General features: G+C 49.2%; 1 protein-coding gene across 1 annotated transcript in view; it reads left to right on the forward strand.

The window, feature by feature from the left end:
• The window catches only part of LOC147120647 (protein Wnt-6-like), a 109,227-nt gene extending 96,608 nt beyond the window's left edge, over window positions 1-12,619 (forward strand). Inside the window, exon 4 of the mRNA XM_085986810.1 lies at window positions 11,393-12,619. Coding sequence (XP_085842936.1) covers window positions 11,393-11,854 — 462 coding nt within the window. The 3' untranslated portion in view covers window positions 11,855-12,619. The remainder of the gene's footprint in view (window positions 1-11,392) is intronic.
• The last annotated feature ends 2,123 nt before the right edge of the window (window positions 12,620-14,742 follow it).

Here is a 14,742-nt window from a genome sequence, read left to right on the forward strand (position 1 = left end):
CAGATGCAGTCTGACGCGACCTGTGACAGAATGGTGTCCTTTGGTTTATACGGAATGGCTCTGTTAATACAATCCAATACCCTGCTAGCTTGAGCTACAGTTTCTCTCCATTGGTCTTGAACCTTCAGTGATCTGTGCACAATAAGACTGAGGTCTTTTTCTCTCTCGGCCTCTTTCAGTATTGTTCCCTGCAAATGATACGCGCATTCTGTGTTGGCCCTATTAACATGCATTTATCTAAATTCAACACCATTTGTCAATGTGTGGCCCACTCCCTTAGCACATCTGAATCTTTCTGGGTTTGATTGCACTCTTCTACCGTCTTAACCCTTGCACAGATTTTGGTGTCATCTGCAAACTTACTGACCATACTCCCAACACCACTGTCCAGGTCATTAATAAAGACAGTGCACAGCAACGAGCCTAGGACAGATCCCTGGCGGACACCACAAGTAAACTATCACCTGAGGTATATATTAGCAATACAGTTAGCTACACTATATGCAGGCTAACCTGTTACAGTATATACAGGTTGTACAGTTATCTACAATATGACAATATAATGTGGCAATATACAGTATTTTCCGCTGGTTGGGGATTCTAGGACTAGGGCGACGTAGTCTAAAAATTAGAGCCAGACCTTTCAGGAGTGAAGTTAGGAAACACTTTGATACGCAAAGGGCGGTAGAACTTTGGAACTCTCCAGCAAACGGCAATTGATACTGAGTTAATTGTTAATTTTGAATCTGAGATTGATAGATTTTTGTTAACCAAAGGTATTAAAGGATATGGGGCAAAGGCGGGTATATGGAGTTAGGTCACAGATCAGCCATGATCTCATTGAATGGTGGAACAGGCTCGAGGGGCTAAATGGCCTACTCCTGTTCCTATGTTCTTACATAGGCTGTACTATCACCTACTGTATATACGGATGATATTTTGTTATAAAATAAAATATATACCAAGAATACCATCACCTGCAACACTGTTAGCTGTAGGCTATACTGCAATCTGCAGTGCTGGTCTCCATACTATAAAAAGGACATAGAAGCACTGGAGAAAGCGCAAAACAGATTTACAAGGATGGTACCAGAACTGGGAGATTACAGCTATCGGAAAAGATTACAGCTATCGAGAAAGATTGAACATGTTGCGACGTTTTTCTTTCGAAAAGAGAAGACTTAGGGGTGACCTGATAGAGGTCTTTAAACTTATGAATGGGTTAGATAGGGTAGATGTGGAGAGCATGTTTCCACTTGTGGGAGAATCCAATAACTAGGGCCCATAAATACAAGATAGTTACTAATAAATCCACTCAGGAAATAAGGAGAAATTTCTTTACTCAGAAAGTGGTTAGAATGTGGAATTCTACCACAGGAAGTAGTTGAGGCAAATAGCTTCGAGGCTTTCAAAAGGAAAGTAGACGAGTACACGAGAGAAAAGGGAATAGAAAGATATGCTGAGAGGCTGGGATGAGGCAGATGGAGTGGGAGGAGACTCGTGTGGAGGAGTATAAACACCAGCACAGACTAGTTGAGCCGAATGGCCTGTTTCTGTGCTGTAAGTTCGATGTATGTAATCCTATGTAATCTGTAGTGTATACAGGCTCTCTAATTCCCTGTGAAAAGTACAGGATCAATGTTTTCTTCTGTAGTATATTCCAGGAATCTGCGAATCTCTATAATGTGCCCCAGCTCTGGTATTCTTTTTAATTTATACATGGTGTCAGCCTTGGCTCAGTGGGTAGAACAGGTGCCTCTGAGCCAATAGGCTGTGGGTTGAAGTCCTGTTTACTTTAACTATTGCTCTGTATTGCTCATTGCTGTTTGTGGGAGCTTGCTGTGTGCAAATTGGCTGCCGCATTTCCCACATTCCAACAGTGACTGCACTTCAAAAGCACTTTATTGTCTGTAAAGCACTTTGGGACGTGTTGAGGTTGTGAACAGTGCTATGTAAAGGCAAATTTGTTCTTTCCTTTATTTATATATATACACACACACATATATATATAATACCTATATGTATAGGGGGGAAAAATTCAGTTGTTTACACCTCCAGTTAGCGCCTTAAGAGGGCGCCAATTGGGGTGCAAAGCAACTAGCGCCCGGGCGTGGCGATGTTTGTGCCGCTCGCGAAATTAACTAGACATTTTACGACGGCACTAAACACTACTGCCACGATCTCCTGCGCCGGCAGATTGTGACGTCAGTTGAGTGCGCAATGCCCCGTTAGCGCCCCGGACCGGATATTGAGTGGCGCCCCCTGTCTTACCGCCTGCCGCTAGCAACGACAGGTTGAGGGGAGCGTTATGCTGTCAGAAAGGGACTGGGGGAGCGCTATTTAAAGGCAACCGCTTCCTGCCTTTTTTTGTCGGTGACATTTTTGCACCACGTATTCTGAGAGAGAGAGAGAGAGAGAGAGACTTCTGGAGAGATTCAACGCTGTGTGAAGGAGTTTTGGGTACTGAGCAGCACTTTGCAGGTTTATTTTAATTTGCCCTTCCTTGCTTCGCCAGCGCTCTGAGGTAGCGCCTCGCTCCTCGGCCTTTGCGCCTTAAGACAGGTGTGAAGCGCCTGATTTAGCGCTCCAATCACCTCCAGGGGCGATAAAAGCCAAGTTTGCTGTCGGAGGCGATAATTAGCGCCAGGCGCTAAACTTTGCGCACGGCCGATAACGGCGCCCCAAACGGGGCGATACGGAATTTTTCCCCCCATAGGATCTTCTACGCTATATACTATATACAGAATGTGCCATTCTCCAACGTATTGATAGCGTCTGCTAATCTCTGATAGAGACCGGGCCTGCTATTCTTATCATGTACTAGCAGATCTCCTGTGGCGTTGCTCAGAATGAGTTGGTGGAGGCTCTGGTGCTGAAACTCTGCTGGGGGGCTCCCTCTCTCCCCCCATAACTTTGGCAGGTGATTGGTGGAAGCATGGAGAAGCACTGCTAACCTGAAGTCTATCGTTGGATTTGGAGAATTAAAGCACATGATTTTATTCACATAAGCAGGCACAGGAATTACAGGGTGCGGTAGCAGAGCGGTTATGTTACTGGGTTAGTAATGTAGACTAATGATTCTGGAGACGCAAGTTCAAATCCCACCATGGCAGCCAGGGAATTTAAATTCAGTTCATTAAATAAATCTGGAATAAAAAGCTAGTATCAGTAATGGTGACCATGAAACTATCGGAGTGTTGTAAAAACCCATCTGGTTCACTAATGTCCTTCAGGGAAGGAAATCTGCCGTCCTTACCCGGTCTGGCCTATATGTGACTCCAGACCCACAGCAATGTGGTTGACTCTTAACTGCGCTCTGAAATGGCCGGGCAACCCACTCTGTTGTATTCAAGAAGGTGGCTCACCACCACCTTCTTGAGGGCAATTAGGGATGAGCAATAAATGCTGGTGACGCCCACATCCCGTGAATGAATTTTAAAAAAATTGCAAGTTCCCGACTAGTTGACTGGAGACGGTTCCATCGACAAGTTAGCCACTGTCAACATGCTTAATATTCAAGGCCACCCTTTTTTGCACAGGGTGAATTCTGTCAGTTCTCATCTGGCCCACTAGGTGGCACATAGGGCAGCACCAGTTACAGAGTCGTAGTGATGTTCTGCCTCCTCATGTTCTCCAACAATATCAGAGCCATTCACCGTTTACACAAACATATCGAAAAAAAGATGTTGACAGAAGAAAGGATGTTAAACTTAGTCCAAATTCTTTTCATGGAATTATGGAAGGGGTTCTTATGGTAAAACTCTTTCATTTAAAAGGTCATTGATGGCAAGACTCCCTCATTAAATATGTTCCTGATAGTAAGGCTCCATCTTTAAATAAAGCCTTTCCACCATCTACAAGGCACAAGTAAGGAGTGTGATGGAATACTCTCCACTTGCCTGGATGAGTGCAGCTCCAACAACACTCAAGAAGCTCGACTCCATCCAGGACAAAGCAGCCCGCTTGATTGGCACCCCATCCACCACCTTAAACATTCACTCCCTCCACCACCGGCACACCGTGGCTGCAGTGTGTACATCTACAAGATGCACTGCAGCAACTCGCCAAGGCTTCTTCGGCAGCACCTCCCAAAACCACGACCTCTTCCACCTAGAAGGACAAGGGCAGCAGGCGCATGGGAACACCACCACCTCCACGTTCCCCTCCCAGTCACACACCATCCTGACTTAGAAGTATATCGCCAATCCTTCATCGTCGCTGGGTCAAAATCCTGGAACTCCCTCCCTAACAATACTATGGGGTTACCTTCACCATACTGACTACAGCGGTTCAAGAAGGCGGCTCACCACCACCTTCTCAAGGGCAATTAGGGATGGGCAATAAATGCTGGGCTTGACAGTGACGTCCATATCCCATAAATGAATAGAAAAAATGGGCACCTTGTCCTTAAGGGCAATTGATGGTGGGACTCCCTCAATAATAGGGTCCTGCTGCTAAGACTTTGTTTTTGAAATGAGAGCCGATCCTTCATTAATAGAGGTTCAGATGGTAAAACCGTCTCCTTAAAAGATGTCCTGATAGTCAACCTTCCTCAATAGTGTGGGTCTTATTGGTGAGGCTCCCTTACTAAAAGGGGAAAAGATGATGAGACTCCCTTATAGAGTGGCATCTTAATGGAAAGATATTGTTGGAGAGCACTTTGAGGAGATGCTGGCCCTGATAGCATGAGGGAGCTCAATGAACAGACACACATAGAAGCATAGAAACATAGAAGATAGGAGCAGGAGTAGGCCATTTGGCCCCTCGAGCCTGCTCCGCCATTCAATGCGATCATGGCTGATCATCCAAATTCAGTACCTGCTTTCTCCCCATATCCCTTGATCCCCTTAGCCTTAAGAAATATATCTAACTCCTTCTTGAATATATTTAATGAATTGGCCTCAACTGTCTTCTATGGTAGAGAATTCCACAGGTTCACCACTCTCTGGGTGAAGAAATTCCTCCTCATCTCAGCCCTAAATGGCTTACCCCTTATCCTTAGACTGTGACCCCTGGTTCTGGACTCCCCCGCCACCGGGAACAGCCTTCCTGCATCTAGTCTGTCTAGTCCTGTTAGAATTTTATAAGTTTCAATGAGTTGATTGCATCGCTGAAGCACTCTGGGCTAATATCTGCATCCTCAACTGGATAGCAGCGCAATGGGGGGGGGGGGGGGGGGGTGGATAATCATGTACGGCACGAGTCCGGATTGGGTGATGAATCTACTAATTGAGTCATCAGGGGAACTCCCCCACCTCCTGCCCTCGCTTTTTCCCTTTGTTAAAAGGCCAATTACCACCAAATCTCAGAATGCTCCAGAATAATGTCCTTTCTGTGTGTGAATTATTCAGACTTTTATGCGAACAATTCAGATGTATTTAGCTCTGATTGTGAGCACATCGTTAAAGGATGTGAATATAAAATTAAGAAAGCTTGGAAGAATTTCCTTTCCCGCCCACTCAAGTGGTTACAATGTGAAAAGGCTCCACCCATTGAATAGCCCGTTAGTAAAGGCCTGAAATGGGATGACATTCGGTCGGGTCTTCATTCTTTGAATTATCTTCATCATCCAACAACAAGAACTTGTATTTATATAGCGCCTTTAACGTAGCAACACGTCCCACGGCGCTTCACAGGAGCATAATCAAACAAAATTTGACACTGAGCCACATAAGGAGATATTAGGACAGATGGCCAAAAGCTTGGTCAAAGAGGTAGGTTTTAAGGAGCGTCTTAAAAGAGGAAAGAGAGATGGCGAGGCGGAGAGGTTTAGGGAGGGAATTCCAGTGCTTAGGGCCGAGGCAACAGAAGGCACGGGCACCAATGGTGGTGCGATTAAAATCAGGGATGTGCAAGAGGCCAGAATTGGAGGAGCGCAGAGGTCTTGAAGGCTTATTGGGCTGGAGGAGGTTACAAGCGATAGGGAGGGGTGAGGCCATTGAGGGATTTGTAAACAAGGATGAGAATTTTAAAATTAAGCCATTGCTGGACTGGGAGCCATTGTAGGTCAGCGAGCACAGGGTTGATGGGTGAACGGGTCTTGCTGCAATTTAAGATACGGGCAGCAGATTGTAGGGGTGCAGCCTGCCCTGATAGGTTCTGGAGAATTGGATGCCCTCAGAACCTGGTTTCCTCAGAACCTAACAAGCTATGAAGATGTCCCCATGACGTTGACGATAGGTTGTCCCACAGGTAGTGGGATACTCCCCACGCCATATCAAACCCCAGGACCCGTGCCTTTGTGCCAGTTCATTCTGACGTGAAGTTTATGGCCTAGAAATTCATTAAGGCGCTGCCAGCTTTGCGCCCAGTTAACGCCTAAAGAGTGATTTTGCGCCAGAAATGAGTTTGCGCAGATGTTCAGCGCAGCGGTATTGGCGGCGGTAGCCGTTAGCGCTGCGCCGGCACCGATGATGTCATCGGTGTGCGCAGTGCCCCGGTTCCGCCCCGAAACCGGCCCGATCCCCATATTTAGTTGCGGCCGCCTCCTCCGAAGCGGCCGCAAACAGCGACCAGAAAACGGGGCCGTCCTGCTGCCTTAGTGGGGCGCTTTAAAGCGGAAGGTGCGGCCGGCCGCTTTTTCAGCGGCCGCCTGCCTGCACCTCCTTCCCCGGCCTCCTCCACGCCCCCCCCCGCGGCATTGCCGGCTGCTTTCCGTGAGCCCGGCACTTCTCCGTGGTGCCGGGCTCATTTGCCGGCACTATCCAGCGGCGATCTCCCCGTTGCAGGCAGCTCCCCCTTAAGAGAAGGAGGAGGCCTGCAGTACCGCAGCCTGCCGCTCCGCAGCGGCTGGTGCAGCGGCGCCAAGAGCGCTGATATTCAGTGTCAGCGCCCCAAGCGGAGGCGGGCACACCCTGGTATAGCGCCCGGTTCCGAATTGGGGCGCTAACAATGAATATCTGACGATCGCTATAGGCTTCCCGCCCAGCGCTAACTTTTGGGCGCTAGCCAGCTGGCGGGGCCATAGTGAATTTCTAGGCCTATCACTTTAACACTGACCCACCCCCTAAGACAATAACTCTGCAGGGGCCTGAGGGAATGGAATGGTGTGTAGAGGATTCATGTTATGTGATGAATGAATGGAGACCTTTCAAAGGTAGGTGGTCTTCTGTATTCTGCAAACCCCACACACATGCATAGGAGGACAGGAGCCGCTGTCTGGAACGAACTGCCAAAGGCTAAAGCTAGATAGTAATGCAGGGTAAATGTGTGATGCACACTGCACCTTTCAGCCTTGACATGCAATCAAGGGGCAGCCTAGCAATGCCCCCAGACTGATGCGAGGACATGGGTGTGAAGTGGGCAGTGGGGTTGGGGGAGGGTGGTGGTGGGGGGGGGGAGGGGTGGAAGGAAGACTTATCAAGCACCCCCATTGGAATTTCTGCCGGAGGGCAAATGGGGTAGAAATGCAGTGTGTGCAAGCTCTACCCAAAATTTCTGTCACTTCACACCTCCTGAGGGCAATCTACTTGAGTTGCACCCTCCCACACCCCAGGGATTTTGTGCCCTTTGTGCCAAGCTTTTGCCGAAGAGACGGGCATCCAAAACCCTGCTGCCCGTATCTTAATTTGCACCGAGTCCCGCTCACCCATCACCCACTGTACTCGCTGACCTACATTGGCTCCCGGTCTAGCAATGTCTCAATTTTAAAATTCTCATCCTTTTGTTCAAATCCCTCCATGACCTCGCCCCCCCCCCCCCCCCCCCACCAACCTATCTCTGTAACCTCCTCCAGCCCTACAACCCTCCGAGATCTCTGCACTCCTCCAATTCTGGCCTCTTGCGCATCCCCGATTTTAATCGCTCCACCATTGGCGGCCGTGCCTTCAGCTGTCTGGGCCCTAAGCTCTGGAATTCCCTCCCTAAACCTCTCCCGCTCTCTCTCCTCCTTTAAGATGCTCCTTAAAACCTACCTCTTTGACCAACATCTGCCCTAATATTTCCTTATGTGGTTCAGTGTCAGATTTTCCTCTTTATACGCTCCTGTGAAGCGCCTCGGGATGTTTTGCTACATTAAAGGCGCTATATGAATGCAAGTTGACATTGTTGTTTGACACGAGATGCCAAGAACTTCTTGCTACTCGGGGTGGTGGGAGAGAAGGGAAAATAAACGGACATAATGACAGTGATCCCAGCCCTTTTCACTACATGGGGGTAGGAGATCACGAGCAACATGTCCTGTCACAGTGTCCGTCGCTCGGCCAGAACCTAGCGTGCAAGGAGGTCCTTAAACATCGCGACAGATGTGGACTGAGAAGGAATACAAGTACAGATCGGGTTTTATTTAGCGTCTTTCACTGTGTTGACTCACCCATTCGTGCCGGCCCTGCAGCTTTCTGCTTTGTATAAGAAGGACTTAAAGAAAAGTCTTTCACTGATATACCGCATTTCACAACCTCAAGAACGTCCCAAAGTGCTTTACAGCCAATGAAGCACTTTTTTGCAGTGTAGTCACTTGTCGTGTAGGAAACGTGGCAGCCAATTTGTGCACAGCAAGCTCCCACAAACGGCAATGAGATAATGACCAGATAATCTGTTTTTAGTGATGAATATTGGCTAGGACATCGAGGAGAACTCCCCTGTCCTTATAAAATAGTGGCCGTGGGATCTTTTCAATCCATCTGAGAGAGCAGACCGGAGGCCTCGGTTTAACGTCTCATCCGAAAGACGGCACCTCCGACAGTGCAGCGCTCCCTCAGCACTGCACTGGAGTGTCAGCCTGGATTTTGTGCTCAAGCCTCATGGAGGGGGCATAGAAACATAGAAGATAGGAGCAGGAGTAGGCCATTCAGCCCCTCGAGCCTGCTCCGCCATTCAATGCGACCATGGCTGATCATCCAAACTCAGTACCCTGTCCCTGCCTTCCCCCCATATCCCTTGATCCCTTTAGCCTTAAGAAATATATCTAACTCCTTCTTGAATATATTTAATGAATTGGCCTCCACTGCCTTCTGTGGTAGAGAATTCCACAGGTTCACCACTCTCTGGGTGAAGAAATTCCTCCTCATCTCTGTCCTAAATGGCTTACCCCTTATCCTTAGACTGTGACCCCTGGTTCTGGACTCCCCGGCCATCAGGAACATCCTTCTTGCATCTAGTCTGTCTAGTCCTGTTAGAATTTTATAAGTTTCAATGAGATCCCCTCTCATTCTTCTAAACTCCAGCGAGTATAAGCCCAATCGACCCAATCTCTCCTCATACGTCATTCCTGCCATCCCAGGTATCAGCCTGGTGAATCTTCGCTGCACTCCCTCCATGGCAAGAACATCCTTCCTCAGATAAGGCGACCAAAACTGCACACAATACTCAAGGTGTGGTCTCACCAAGGCCCTGTACAACTGCAGCAAGACATCCTTGTTCCTGTACTCGAACCCTCTCGCTACAAAGGCCAACATACCATTTACCTTCTTAACCGCCTGCTGCACCTGCATGCTTACCTTCAGCGACTGGTGCACAAGGACACCCAGGTCTCGTTGCACTTCCCCTTCTCCCAATCTATTGCCGTTCAGATAATAATCTGCCTTCCTGTTTTTGCCACCAAAGTGGATAACCTCGCATTTATCCACATTATACTGCATCTGCCATGCATCTGCCCAATCACCCAACCTGTCCAAATCATACTGGAGTTTCTTGGCATCCTCCTCACAGCACACACGCCCACCCAGCTTTGTGTCGTCTGCAAACTTGGAGATATTACATCTAGTTCCCTCGTCTAGATCATTAATATATATTGTGAATAGCTGGGATCCTAGGACCGATCCCTGCGGTACCCCACTAGTCACTGCCTGCCACTCGGAAAAAGACCCGTTTATTCCAACTCTTTGCTTCCTGTGCTTTAACCTTACACGCTAATCTCTTATGCGACTTTGAACCCACAACCTTCTGACTCAGAGGCGACACTGCTGCCCACTGAGCCACGGCCCCTGTGCTTTGGGAGCTGTGGAGATTAACGATGTAACGTGTAGATTATCTCATATAAAACTAGGCAAATATTCTGCAGTTTTTCTTGATTTATGTTGAGGGACGGGGAGGAACTTTAATTCTGAGGAGATTAGGTGGATTGGATAGAGTCAGTGATTGGCGGCAGGGGTGGATGGTGAGCTTTCTGTGGGATGAATGGCCTTCTCACCCTTCTTGTTTAGCTTTGCCCCATTATCTTCCACCCTCTCCTGAAGAGGTTTCCTCTGTGTGGTGTATTATCCTATAGACAGCAGCACTTCACCCGTTCTTAATCCATCAGCCGAAACAGGCGAGTGATGGCAGGATATTCAACTGTGAGGTCCTTCGCTCCTGAGCCTGACCCAACCCCCACCCCCCACCCTCCCCGGTCTTCACCCGTTGTCCACATTGCGCCCACATCCCAGCAAGGATCACTGGATGCCAATCGCTATCAATATAAGACAGTCACTAATAAATCCAATAGGGAATTCAGGAGAAACTTCTTTACCCAGAGAGTGGTGAGAATGTGGAACTTGCTACCACAGGGAGTGGTTGAGGCGAATAGCAGAGATGCATTTAAGAGGAAGCTAGATAAATACACAAGGGAGAAAGGAATAGAAGGATATGTTGATAGGGTGAGATGAAGAGGGTGGGAGGAGGCTCGTGTGGAGCATCAACACCGGCACGGACCAGTTGGGCCGAATGGCCTGTTTCTGTGCTGTAAATACTTTGTAATTCGACGTGATCCTCTGGCTTCTCTTTTTAAAATCTCTCTCTGCCCTTACCCCAGAGAGTGCTGAGTAAGTTTTCCCCCCCTCACCCCGCCCCCAAATAGCTGAGATCAGCTAGCGCCGCCCAGTTAGGAATCGAACCCGATCTAAATGGACCATATAGTCCACGGTCACAAGGGGCCTCCGGATAAGAGCGTGCATCTTGGTGTAACCGATGCAAACAGGGATCTCTGAACGTCAGGTCTGAACTGGAATTCAGTTGGCAATCCTTGTGGGGTGGGGTGGTGATGGGGGGCGGGGGGGGGGGCGGCGGGAAACTGTATCTCTGGAGTCACTGACCCACGCGGCCCTCCCATTGATTCTAATCTCCGAGACCTCATTTGAGTCTTAGATATTTAGAGCTAGGGGAAGGGATCAAAAGTCCACTCGTTCCTGTTGGAACCAGGCCCTTTGGTCGTGCGGGATCCCAAGATGCCCCTTCCTTAGCTTTTAATCGGCAAGCCATCTTAATTAAAATACATTAAAACCTTGCGGAGAGCAGCTTGATGCATTAATCATGGCTTCATTACAGTAGGTATGTAACCGAGGTGAGCTTTCTGCTCAAACTGCCTGACAATCCTTTGCCTGTAGCTATTAGAATGAATTCTTCAGTGAGTCTGGTTTTATCTTGACAATCTATCTGCTGTTTTTTTTCTCTCCTCTCTCTCTCTCTCAAACTACAGGCTGTGAAGAATTACATGAGAACCGAATGCAAATGTCACGGGCTGTCTGGTTCCTGCACGCTCAGAACATGCTGGAAAAAAATGCCCAACCTCCGAGAGGTGGGCGACCGCCTCCTGGACCGCTTTAACGGCGCCTTCAAGGTGATGGGGGGCAACGACGGGAAGACCCTCATCCCGGTGGGCCAGAACATCAAGCCCCCCGACAGGCACGACCTGGTCTACTCCGCCAACTCGCCCGACTTCTGCCTGCCCAACCGCAAGACGGGCTCGCCGGGCACCAGGGGCCGCGCCTGCAACAGCACGGCGCTGGACGTGAGTGGCTGCGACCTGTTGTGCTGCGGGAGGGGCTTCAAGGACCAGACGCTGGTCTTCGAGGAGAACTGCCTGTGCCGCTTCCACTGGTGCTGCGTGGTGCAGTGCAAGAAATGCACCGTCCGCAACCAGCTGAGCCTGTGCTTGTGACGAGGGGGCGGGGGGAGCGAGACAGAGAGAGAGAGAGAGAGAGGGCCTGAGGAGCAGGCTTGCCAACTCTGCTCCCAACGTATTTTCCTGGAGGTTTTCCGTCACCCGACCGCCGCCGCTTCCAAACAGATCCCCCGCCGCCGCACGCACTCCTGCCATTGGTCGTCCGACACGTCCGCTCTTGCGGCGCACCGCCTTCTCCCAGCCGACCGGAAAGCGAACGGACTCTTCCATACCCGATTGGGTGACTGTCAGTCAAACCGCCTTCTTTCTCCGCACCCCACCCCCCTGCACCCGCCTCACCCATCGCCGAGATTTTATAATTAATGAGCAAAAGTCTTCAAATGGAAATGAAATCAAACCGCAATTTTTTTTTTTTAACGCCCCATTGATTTTATTTTTGTCTCTCCCGGGTGTTGCTGGTGGCGGTTTCCTGGAGATTAATCCTTCCATTCCCGGAGTCTCCAGGCTAATCCCGGAGCGCTGGCTGGCATCCCCTGCTGAGAAGGGAATAGCCACTAGCCCAAGCCTGCTCAACTGTTTCGCGGAGATCCCTGCACGATTGAGGGGAGGAGAGTAGACTGAAGAAAAGACCACCCATACGACGTATACGACATACCTTGTTATGACTTAACCACAAGGGGAGCAGCAGAGAAAATATGACCAGAGGAAAGGACTGTATCGATCTGAGAACGAGAAGCCTGTTGCAGTTACATTCCGGCGACTATAGATAAACAATTTTAGATGCTTGAGCTGATGTGAGCAGAGGGGGTGGGGGGGGGGGGCGGTGGGTGGTGTGGGTTTTAAATAAAGCCTGGGGGCGGGGGTGACTTTGCCAACTGTGCGTGATACACAAGAGACTCCCGGAAACTGGACCTCCAGCGATCCTCTTCTCCTTGCTGAGCGAGCAGCTTAAACATTAACCCGTGATCTCGATAGCAGAAAGAGCAGGGAAGTCTTTAATACTCAAAACAGAAAGCGCAAATGGTACGCAAAACGCATTCATTTAACAGAAAACCCCAGACGTTTTGCTTTTATTTCTTGTGTGCGCGCGTGTGAGAGCGTGCGAGACTGTCAGGATTCATGCGTGTGTGCATGTGTGTGACTGTGTGTGTGTGTACACGTGTGTTTGTGTGTGTCATGTGTTTGTGTGCGTGTGTGTTTGTGTGTGCGTGTTTGTGTGTCATGTGTTTGCGTGCGTGTGTGCTTGTGTGTGCGTTTGTGCGTCATGTGTTTGCGTGCATGTGAGATTGCGTGTCATGTGTTTGTGTGCGTGTGTGCTTGTGTGTGTGTGTTTGTGTGTCATGTGTTTGTGCATGTGTGCTTGTGTGTGTGTGTGTTTGTGTGTCATGTGTTTGCGTGCGTGTGTGCTTGTGTGTGTGTGTTTGTGTGTCATGTGTTTGCGTGCGTGTGTGTTTGTGTGTCATGTGTTTGCATGCGTGTGTGTTTGTGCGTCATGTGTTTGTGGGTGCTGTGTGTTACTGTGAACGTGTGCGTGTTGTGTGCTGCATGTGTGTGCGTCGTGTGTCGTGTGTGTGTTTGTGTGCATGTGAGTTTGCATGCGTGTGCATGGGAGTGCGTGTGTATGCGCGTGAGTGCATGTGTGTGTGGGGTGGGGTCGGAGGGAGGGGGAAGGGTGGGGTCGCTGGAAGGAATTGCCTGTGATATCTTGCTGGCAAACAAGGATATCAGGAATGCATCTTCAATTGAAAAGACCGAATTTCTGAGGCGATTTTTTTAACCAAGTGGAATCACAGTTACAGACAGAAATCTGTATCACATCTGTGGCAATTCTCCAACTGCATCTTAATCCCAGATCAATTCCTTTTAATTCCCTTGCCTGTAGTCCCTCTCTGTAATACGTTCTATGGAAAACTTGTCATTAAATACATGAGGTTCTATTTAAGGAATAAGAATTCTTTGCTAAACATTCTGCTAATTCAGACCAGACATTATGTATGTATGTATGTATGTATATATATAATTTCCAAGTTCGCTCTTCATAGTTTTGCAAAATGTTTTAAAGGAGAAACCATACAATGTGTAAGGCTAGGGTTTTTAAACTTAGCTGTTCGGAATTATTTGGAAATTTTGATACACTCCCAAGGACCCCCTGTAAATACTGACACACTCCCGGGGACCCCCTGTAAATAATTACACACTCCCGGGGACCCCCTGTAAATACTGACACACTCCCGGGATCCCCTGTAAATACTGACACACTCCCGGGGACCCCCTGTAAACACTGACACACTCCCGGGACCCCCTGTAAATACTGACACACTCCCGGGGACCCCCTGTAAATACTGACACACTCCCGGGGACACCCTGTAAATACTGACACACTCCCGGAGACCCCCTGTAAATACTGACACACTCCCGGGACCCCCTGTAAATACTAACGCACTCCCGGGGACCCCCTGTAAATACTAACACACTCCCGGGGACACCCTGTAAATACTGACACACTCCCGGGGACCCCCTGTAAATACTGACACACTCCCGGGACCCCCGGTAAATACTGACACACTCCCGGGGACCCCCTGTAAATACTGACAAACTCCCGGGGACCCCCTGTAAATACTGACACACTCCCGGGGACCCCCTGTAAATACTGACACACTCCCGGGGACACCCTGTAAATGCTGACACACTCCCGGGGACCCCCTGTAAATACTGACACACTCCCATGGACCCCATGTAAATACTGACACACTCCCGGGGACCCCCTGTAAATACTAACACACTCCCGGGGACACCCTGTAAATACTGACACACTCCCAGGGACCCCCTGTAAATACTGACACACTCTCGGGACCCCCGGGAAATACTGACACACTCCCGGGGACCCCCTGTAAATACTGACACACTCCCGGGGACCCCCTGTA

This window comes from Somniosus microcephalus, chromosome 4 (assembly GCF_052327205.1).
Source record: "Somniosus microcephalus isolate GS21.2 chromosome 4, FLI_Smic_1.0, whole genome shotgun sequence".
NCBI classification, from domain to species: Eukaryota; Metazoa; Chordata; class Chondrichthyes; order Squaliformes; family Somniosidae; genus Somniosus; species Somniosus microcephalus.